Raw genomic sequence first — 10,457 nt, forward strand, 5'->3', positions numbered from 1 at the left:
AAGTTCACCAGTCCCTCCTGCAGCAAAGTACCCCCACAACATGATGCTGCCACCCCCGTGCTTCACGGTTGGGATGATGTTCTTCGGCTTGCAAGCGCCCCCCTTTTTCCTCCAAACATAACGATGGTCATTATGGCCAAACAGTTATTTTTTTGTTTCATCAGACCAGAGGACATTTCTTCAAAAAGTCCGATCTTTGTCCCCATGTGCAGTTGCAAACTGTAGTCTGGCTTTTTTATGGCGGTTTTGGAGCAGTGTCTTCTTCCTTGCTGAGCGGCCTTTCAGCTTATGTCGATATAGGACTCGTTTTACTGTGTAGTTTTGTATCTATTTCCTCCAGCATCTTCACAAGGTCCTTTGCTGTTGTTCTGGGATTGATTTGCACTTTTCGCACCAAAGTACTTTTATCTCTAGGAGACAGAATGCGTCTCCTTCCTAAGCAGTATGATGGCTTCGTGGTCCCATGGTGTTTATACTTGCGTACTATTGTTTGTACAGATGAACGTGGTACCTTCAGACGTTTGGAAATTGCTCCCAAGGATGAACCAGACTTGTGGAGGTCTACAATTATTTTTCTGAGGTCTTGGCTGGTTTCTTTTGATTTTCCCATGATGTCAAGCAAAGAGYCACTGAGTTTGAAGGTAGGCCTTGAAATACATCCACAGGTACACCTCCAATTGACTCAAATGATGTCAATTAGCCTATCAGAAGCTTCTAAAGCCATGACATCATTTGCTGGAATTTTTCAAGCAAGTTTAAAGGCACAGTCAACTTAGTGTATGTAAACTTCTGACCCACTGGAATTGTGATACAGTGAATTATAAGTGAAATAATCTGTCTGTAAACAATTGTTGGAAAAAGTACTTGAGTCATGCACAAAGTAGATGTCCTAACCGACTTGCCAAAACTATAGTTTGTATAACAAGAAATGTGTGGAGTGGTTGAAAAACGAGTTTTAATGACTCCAACCTAAGTGTATGTAAACTTCCGACTTCAACTGTATATCCTCCACACTCTCTGAGAAACAAGTAGTACTGCTAGGTTTTACACAGTCTAATGTAACAAATAACTTTAATAAATAACGATACAAATGATACATTTCTGATGTCAATATTGTCAATCTAAAATAAATATTGAAATAAAATGAATCGGTAAAGTAATATGAGATCCGGGGGCCGATTGGCCATCTGGCAATTCTAGCAAATGCCATATGGGCTGGACAATTTGGGTTGGGTTGGCTTTGGAAATTGACACACAGGGTGCCTATAAACACAGACAGAGCACATTGTCACCTCAATCAAACCTTCCTGTTTTTTGGGCAGTTAAAACCATGATTTGGTCAAACAGTAAAGTGCATTATCCTCATGATTCCTGTAATGAAAGCGTCTGCCCAGCCCCTCTGCCTGTTTCATTGGGGCCTGGTGCTGGGATGAGCTAGCCACTCTCCTCTACCCCGATGCGCTCAAGAGAAGAAAGAAAAACATTTAAAAACGCAATTGCTGGAAAAAAACAGCTTTGAAAGCTTCGTCCATATGACCCTGTCGAAGAGAAGAGGATCGCAGCTTTCTGTGAGTACTGTCAATATTCAGCTCAATAGAAACTATTTTACAACCAAGATATTTGATATGGCTTTGCGATATGGAACAACGCAGATGCAGAATGTGCACCAGCCATTGCGAGGGCATATACCTATAGGTCTATAACTACTTAGAGTTAATATGTTTTGAGTTAAGCAATCATTTCTCTTTAAAAAATGGATATAGCGTTTTGGAAATAAACTTCTTCACACTCCTCTAAGGGAAATATCTACCACATCACTGACACTCACTCGCAGTGGGGAGAAAGGTGAGTCGATGGTGATGTCATCTTCCAGGGGTGTGATCCTGAGGAAGTCAACGTGTTTGGGGCGGGAGAGGCAAGATGGAAGGGAGAGAGACCGGCAGTAGGACAGAGACTCTTCCACCTCTCTCTGCCAGATCTCCTCCTGTCTCCTCAGGGACTCGTCTCTCTGCCAGGTCTCCTCCTGTCTCCCCAGGGACTCGTCTCTCTGCCAGATCTCCTCCTGTCTCCCCAGGAACTCATCTCTCTGCCAGGTCACCTCCTGTCTCCCCAGGGACACGTCTCTCTGCCAGGTCTCCTCTCGTTTCCTCAGGGACTCGTCTCTCTGCCAGATCTCCTCCTGTCTCCCCAGACTCGTCTCTCTGCCAGATCTCCTCCTGTCTCCCCAGTGACTCGTCTCTCTGCCAGATCTCCTCCTGTCTCCCCAGTGACTCGCCTCTCTGCCAGGTCTCCTCCTGTCTCCTCAGGGACTCGTCTCTCTGCCAGATCTCCTCCTGTCTCCCCAGTGACTCGTCTCTCTGCCAGGTCTCCTCCTGTCTCCTCAGGGACTCTTCTCTCTGCCAGATCTCCCCCTGTCTCCTCAGGGACTCGTCTCTCTGCCAGGTCACCTCCTGTCTCCTCAGGGACTCATCTAAAGAGAAGAGACAACCGGAACATCCGAGTTGGTAGAAGTCTAAATTTGGGATACATTTCATTTTAAATTCAATCAATTCAGGAAGTGACTTGAAATTCAATGAATGAATGGAAACCCCCACATAGAAACCATTCCTCTTAAGCTGGGTAGAAGTTGGTATTGTGTAATGTGCTTAACAAGTCCAGTTCCACCTTCTACTACAGTAATGCTTACTTCAACCTTCTGTAAGGCCATATCTTTCCCTAAGTTTCCTAATGCATTTCCTAATGCAAAAGAATTCATACAAATGAACTCTGACTGAGTGTAATAACCAGGGCACTACAGCACCCACAATACTGTATGGTTCTGTATAAAGTTAAGCTGTGGCGCCATCTTGAGAATGAGTTCTTCATGACCTTCTGAACATCAACTCAGTAGCCCCCAGTGGTGGAAAAAGTACTAAACAGTCATACTTGAGTAAAAGTAAAGATACCTTAAATAGAAAATGACTCAAGTAAAAGTGAAAGTCACCCAGTAAAATACTACTTAAGTAGAAGTCTAAAGGTATTTGGTTTTAAATATACTTAAGTATGGAAAGTAAATGTAATTTCTAAAATATATATTAAGCACACCAGACGGCACCAATTTTTATTTATTTTTATGGATAGCCATGGGCACACATCATTTACAAATAAAGCATTTGTGTTTAGTAAGTCTGCCAGATCAGAGGCAGTAGGGATGACCAGGGATGTTCTCTTGATAAGTGTGTGAATTTGACCATTTTCCTGTCCTGTTAAGCACAACAAATGTACTTTTGGGTGTAAGGGAAAATGTATGGAGTAAAAAGTACAGTATTTTCTTTCGGGATGTAGTGAAGAAAAAGTAAAAGTTGTCAAAAATAAAGTACAGATACTCAACAACAAAAAAAGACTTAAGTAGTACTTTAAAGTATTTTTGACTTTACCCCACTGGTAGCCCCAGCCCATATAACAGCATGGAACTGTACTGATATTGTAAATAATCACAAGTCTAATCAGCTCATGTCCTTCCTGTTAACCTGTAATGAGATGTGAATGACTGAGATACACTACTTCACCAAAAGTTTGTGGACACCTGCTCATCGAACATCTCATTCCAAAATTATGGGCATTAATATGGAGTTGGTCCCCCCTTTGCTGCTATAACAGCCTCCCTCCACTCTTCTGGGAAGCGTTTCCACTAGATATTGTAACATTGCTGCGGGAACTTGCCACAAGAGCATTAGTGAGGTCGGGCACTGATATTGGGTGATTAGTCCTGGCTTGCAGTTGACGTTTCAATTCATCCTAAAGGTGTTCGATGGGGTTGAGGATCAGGGCTCAGTGCAGCCAGTCAAATTCTTTGTGCACGGGGGCATTGTCATGCTGAAACAGGAGAGGACCTTCCCCAAACTGTTGCCACAAAGTTGGAAGCACAGAATCGTCTAGAATGTCATTGTATGCTGTAGCGATTTCCCTTCACTGGAACTAAGGGACCTAGCCCAAACCATGAAAAACAGCCCCAGACCATTATTCCTCCTCCACCAAACTTTGCAGTTGGCTCTATGCATTGGGGCAGGTAGCGTTCTCTTGGCATGTGCTAAACCCAGATTTGTCTGTTGGACTACCAGATAGTGAAGCGTAATTCATCACTCCAGAGAACATGTTTCCACTGCTCCAGAGTCCAATGGCAGCGAGCTTTACACCACTCCAGCCGACGCTTGGTGTTGCGCATGGTGATCTTAGGCTTGTGTGCGGCTGCTCCGCCATGGAAACCCATTTCATGAAGCTCCTGACAAACAGTTATTGTGGCAACATTGCTTCTAGAGGCAGTTTGGAACTCGGTAGTGAGTGTTGCAACCGAGGAGAGACAATTTTTACGCACTTCAGCACTCGGCGATCCCATTCTGTGAGCTTGTGTGGCCTACCACTTTGCGGCTGAGCCGTTGTTGCTCCTAGACATTTCCACATCACAATAACAGCACTTATAGTTGATCGGTGCAGCTCTGGCAGGGCTTGTTGGAAAGGTGGCATCCTATGACGTGACTGTGTGCTCGATTTTATACACCTGTCAGCAACGGTTGTGCCTGAAATACTAATTTCCGAATCCACTAATTAGAAGGGGTGTCCACATACTTTGTATATATATAGTCTATGCGTGTGCCAGGTAGGATGATAACAGAGGGCTCAGCTGGTGAGGCTGTCTGGATAAAGATGTCTGGTTGGCAGGAATACCAGGGTGATGGACACTGTGTTAATTGGTCAGCCACATCGTGTGTGTGGCCGATGGCCATGCGGGAGCCAAAATCACCAGACGGCCTGTCTGCACATTGCTGTTATTCAACAGGCAGCGCCCAGCCAAAGAGACAGAGAGCAAAGACAGAGAGCAGAGAGAGAGAGCAGAGAGAGAGAGCAAAGAGAGAGAGCAGAGACAGAGAGCAGAGACAGAGAGCAGAGACAGAGAGCAGAGACAGAGAGCAGAGACAGAGAGCAGAGACAGAGAGACACAGAGAGACACAGAGAGATAAAGAGATAGAGGGAGAGAAGGAGAGAAAGAGATAACATCCTCAATTCGTCGCGTCATGGACTCTACAAGGTGTCGAAAGCATTCCACAGAGACGCTGAGCCATGTTGACTCCAATGCTTCCCACGGTTGTGTCAAGTTGGTTGGATGTCCTTTTGGTGGTGGACCATTCTTTGTTTTCTTTTCTTTAAGGGGGGTGGATCAGCTTAATATTGCGGAGAGATTGTTGTTTCCATCAATGTAATTGTCTGCATCATTTCCAATCCACATATATTTTTTTGTAAATATATCCATATACATACACATATGCATACATATACACATATAAACATACAGATACCTATATTGATATACATACTTTTTTAAATAATATACCTTTATTATTCCCCCCAAACCCTACCACCCTTCCCCTAATTGGAGTAAACTAATAAACAATAACACTTAGGCTTCTACCGTCAGTTTAGACATCTTATACACATTTTACAGACACAATCTATTTTACAGTAGTTATATTTTGTTTGTTTTTAGTCCTTCCTCTATTTATGATGTTCATCCAGTGTGATTTCTATTTGTAACTGTGTTATTCCACAACATTTCTGAACCTATATACATTTTACAAACCCCGTATGTTTTATCTTGTTGTTATCTTATTGTTGTTATTGTTATTAGTCCCACTCTTCAGCTCCATTCAACCCCTCCTCCCATCTATCTCTCAACACCATCCATTTTGGATTTCTATTTGCCATGTATTTTCAACTGTGCTGTGATGCTTGACAAAAGTACTAAACCTTTCTATTCCCATAGCTTCTACAGATTGTAAATTAAAAATACAATTTTTTTGCTAAAATAATAATTATATTATTGATTGATTGACTATGGCTTTTCAAATCCCCCAGTATTGCTATCTGCAGCGTTAGTTCTAGGCAAATGTTGCAATTCTTCAGCCATTCCTGGACCTGTGACCAAAAACGAGCTACATACGGACAATGCCAAAATAAATGATCTAATGACCCTGCCTCCTCACAGCAGAATCTGCAGAGCTGGGAAGATTGTAACCCCCATATATATAACATTCTATTGGTTGCACCTTCTACTTGCCTCTTCCATTTTTGTGGTAATGCTGCAATTAGTTGGTTGTAATTTTGGGTAGAGCAGACATTTCCATATGTCTGTGTTAGCTGCATGTGTGACATAACTCCACCAGTCCTATTTATGTTATCATTCACAAAAATTATACTTTTAAAACCTTTTTTTTAATCAATTACTATATTTGAGTTTAACCACAATATTTGGTGTATTATTTGTTCTGTCTTTTCAGGTGGATTAAACTGAAATTCCAACCAACTTTCTAAGGCTTGTATAAAAAATAAAGATATTTTGGAGATTATTTCCTTTTCAAACAACCGAAAGTGAGCAGGTGTAATCTGAATAAAGGGGAAAAGGCCATTGTTGAACATAGGATGAGACATTCCTACCAATTGGTGGATCATTCTTGATACACACAGGAAACTGTTGAGCGTGGAAAACCCAGCAGCATTGCAGTTCTTGACACAAACCGGTGCGCCTGGCACCTACTACCATACCCCGTTTAATGGCACCTACTACCATACCCCGTTTAATGGCACTTACATCTTTTGTATTTCCCATTCACCCTCTGAATGACACACAATCCATGTCTCAATTGTATCAAGGTTTAATAATCTTTCTTTAATCTATCTCCTCCCCTTCATCTGCATTGATTGAAGTGGATATAACAAGAGACATCAATAAGAGATCATAGCTTTCTCCTGGATTCACCTGGTCAAGAGCAAGTGTTCTTAATGTTTTGTATACTCAGTGTAGATAGACAGCTGCTACTTTGGACCTGTGATTCTGTTAGTTTTCACACACGAGAGCAGAAGATGCTGTTACCAGTAACCACCTCTTATGCAAAAACTTGAATTCACTCCATTGCATAATAGTGGAGGGTGCATAAGATGGTGGCCCACAATGCACTTACCACACATTCCTTTTTTTGTTAAGTTCCTCCGTATTGTACATTTCTCTCCGTTCCATTTTGTTTTTGTATGGTCATTAGCAGAGTATACATGATCCCAATTTTAGCGTCAATACACCGGCAATTTATTTTTTAACAACTCAGTGGATAGCGCTAAAACAATTACATTATATCTGAATTCTTCCACCTTTATGAACGTTCGCCATTGGAGTTTATTTCAAACTTTGGGTTGTAACGACTAGTTTAAGACTGTAACCACCATTAGACACCTGGCCTTTGATAACTATACCTGTAAGACCTTGAAGCTCCGGCTTAATCACACTGAACCATGCTGATTAACCCTGGGTTGCACTCATGACTCTTCCTTCCCATTGAAAATACCTCTGCTTTTTTTGTTCACACAAACACTAGTCCTTAATCCTGAACCTTGGATTGACTCCGGTCACTGCACATTCTATCGTGGCCTCCAGAGAGAGCTGATATCAGGTGCCCACTGACCCCATGCGTGAACACACACACACCACACACACACACCACACACACACACACCACACACACACCACACACACACACACACACACACACACACACACACAACACACACACACACACACCACACACACACACACACACACACACACACACACACACACACAACACACACACACACACACACACACACACACCACCACAGGCACTGTGTGCACTAAACATGGGTAGAGAGGATTGATGGTACAGATGTATGATCTGCATTTGAGACAGTTTGATACAACAGGACAATAATCCTGCAGCAACAGGAAATGTGAATAATTATGTTGATTTTAATTAATGGAAAAATGTTTGTGTTTGATACATTTTTGTAAGGAAAATCAAGTCTGAAATTTCAAAACGAGAATTACAAACTTCAGAAGTGTTTTTAAAACCTCAAATACACTTCAAGTTTAACATTTCCTGCATCAAATTAGGATCCTACATCTGTACTCTGGAAATGATGGCTCCATGCTGGTTGATGAGAGTTAACGGCCTAAAACGGAGTGTGATAAATTGGAAAGTAAAAAAGGCCCAGCATCCGTGTGTGTGTGTGTGTGTGTGTGTTGTGTTGTGTGTGTGTGTGTGTGTGTGTGGGTGTGTGTGTGGTGTGTGTGTGTGTGTGTGTGTGTGTGTGTGTGTGTGTGTTGTGTGTGTGTGTCAGAGACGTTTGTGTGTCAGAGACCTGCTGAGAAGCCTTGGCCCCTAACAGTCACCTGACTATAGAGAATGCAGAGTGGTTGAGGCAGAAACAGCAGATCACTAAGCGATGTGTAAACCTGACTGTCAGAACCTATGTAGAGCATCATAGAGCTCTGCTTTCCACTTATTCACCCCATCTATCTGTCTGTCTGTCTGTCTGTCTGTCTGTCTGTCTGTCTGTCTGTCTGTCTGTCTGTCTGTCTGTCTGTCTATCAAGGGAGAGAAGCAACTTTTACTGTTTAAGGGTCAGTTAATTAACCTGTGCAGCTCAGTATACATCCTCAAAGACAAGAACACTGGATATTAGTTACGTAACAGAATGTGTCTTACTCCATTCTACGCAGTATGTTTTCCCCTTCTGTAAGCTTATTTTTCTTGTTATAATTTGGACATGATGAATTGCATAAGGTGACCACTCACCTGAAGACAGCACAGCGGACAAACTGGAAACACCTGGCTCAGCCCAACTGTAGTCGCCTTGGCTCTGGCTGTCATTCTGGTTCTGCTCATTCAGCCTCAAGTCCAGCCATGCTACTCTCTTCCTGGTCCCCTTTTTGTCCCCTACCTGTCCTCTGTTGACCTTAACGTCACTGTTGTCACCTCTATTACTACTCCCACCTTGCAGGACAAGATGGCCTGGTGCCGAGTTCTTCGTCCTTCTCTGACCTTCCCCATCTCTCATTCTTCTTTCCTTGCTCATCTCCTCATCAGGCTGGGAGAGGGACCGAGGCAGGGGACAGCGACTGAGCCGGGGGCTGGAAAATAGGGAGGACAGAGGAGACAGGATGGGGGACATCATAGGGGACATGCTGTCAAAGCTACTGGAGGTCCTCGGGGACTCGATGTCCAAGAGAGAGGGCGAGGAGGGACGCTTCCATTCTCTCATAGGGTCAAAGGTCATGGTGTTGCCGTTGGAGAGGTCAATGGGATCCCATGACGATTCTGGAGAGGTTTGCTCTAAGTTGAAGTTCCAGGTTGTTTCTCTGAACTCTTCTCTACACCTCACTGCCTCCCAGTCCTCATCTTCCCCCAGACCCTCCATCCTCAGGGCTCTCCGCAGGCTCTGGCTCAACGCCTCACCCAGGGAATGAATCTCCTCAGCTGGGAGAGGATCTTCCTGAGTAGTCCCCCAATCCTGGTGCTCTGGCTGGAGCTGGAGAGAGGATTCATGTTTGGTCTCAGACACTGACTCTTCTTCAGACACATCTGGCGTAGAGGTAAATAGTTCAAAAACACTCCCCTCTCTCCCTTCTTTGATCCAGTCAGCGCTGGTGAGACTGACCCTCCATATGATCCCCTCCACCTCCTCAATCTTCTCCATCACCCTCCAGGCTGCTTTCCTCCTCTCCATCTCTATCTCCTCACACCGTCGCTGGGCTGACCTCTCCATCCTCCACCCCTTCTCTGCTCTGCCTCCCTCCTCCCCCTGTCCTCCTCTGGTACCCCCGTCCTCCTCTGGTACCCCTGCCCTCCTCTGGTTCCCCCTCCCTCCTCTCCTTCTCTCTCCCTCCTCTCCTCCTCCTTTCCTCCTCTCCATCTCTATCTCCTCACACCGTCGCTGGGCTGACCTCTCCATCCTCCACCCCTTCTCTGCTCTGCCTCCCTCCTGGCTGGGGCTCAGGGCCTGGGTGGTCCCCCCCTCTGGAGACTGCCTGGTGCTGTCCTGTGAATCCTCTACCTCTTGAGGTTTAGATGGGAAGGGAGAGGTGTTACAGAATTCGTTGTCGTACTCTGAGAGCTCCGTCTCTGAGTCAATGTGAACAGGCTCTTCTTCCAGAGACACAACTTCTCGGGGCGTGCGAGAACCGTAACGGTACTCAAATGGGAGAACTTTGTTCGGAGAACAAGAGCGGTTCTCAGAGAGAACCCCCCTGAGGGAGTCCAGAACAGCGCTGGAGGGACCGGTGCATGGCCTCTTTGCTCCCCGTGTCATAGTTGGACTCTTAGAACATTTCTCCCTCTCTCTGCCTCCCTGGACAGTGTCCGTCTTCTCCTTGTCTTCTCCTCTCATGACTGTATTCCTTCTCTCTGTGAAATTAGAGTTGGAGACACCATCAGAAGGATAGGCTGGACTCGACTCCACTGCACCCCACTGAAGCGTCTCCTCGGCTGGGTGAGCGCTCGTCTTCCACAGCCTCTTCAGCCTCATTCCCCTGGAGGTCGCTGCTGTCCGTGGGGTCCCAGGGGACAGGGTGAGGGTGTGCTGGAGGCTACTGGTGCCGTTCAGCCCCTCAGTCC

General features: G+C 44.8%; 1 protein-coding gene across 1 annotated transcript; it reads right to left on the minus strand.

The window, feature by feature from the left end:
* Positions 1–1,978: 1,978 nt before the first annotated feature.
* LOC112070496 (uro-adherence factor A-like) lies at positions 1,979–9,595 on the minus strand. Its single transcript, XM_024137904.2, has 2 exons — positions 8,640–9,595; positions 1,979–2,470 (listed from the first exon to the last, which is right to left on the minus strand). Exons 1-2 carry the CDS (start codon positions 9,568–9,570, stop codon positions 2,079–2,081), a joined length of 1,323 nt encoding a protein of 440 aa, XP_023993672.1. The 5' UTR covers positions 9,571–9,595; the 3' UTR covers positions 1,979–2,078.
* Between the last annotated feature and the right edge of the window lie 862 nt (positions 9,596–10,457).

Source organism: Salvelinus sp. IW2-2015, unplaced genomic scaffold, assembly GCF_002910315.2.
Source record: "Salvelinus sp. IW2-2015 unplaced genomic scaffold, ASM291031v2 Un_scaffold1345, whole genome shotgun sequence".
In the NCBI taxonomy this organism is placed as follows: Eukaryota; Metazoa; Chordata; class Actinopteri; order Salmoniformes; family Salmonidae; genus Salvelinus; species Salvelinus sp. IW2-2015.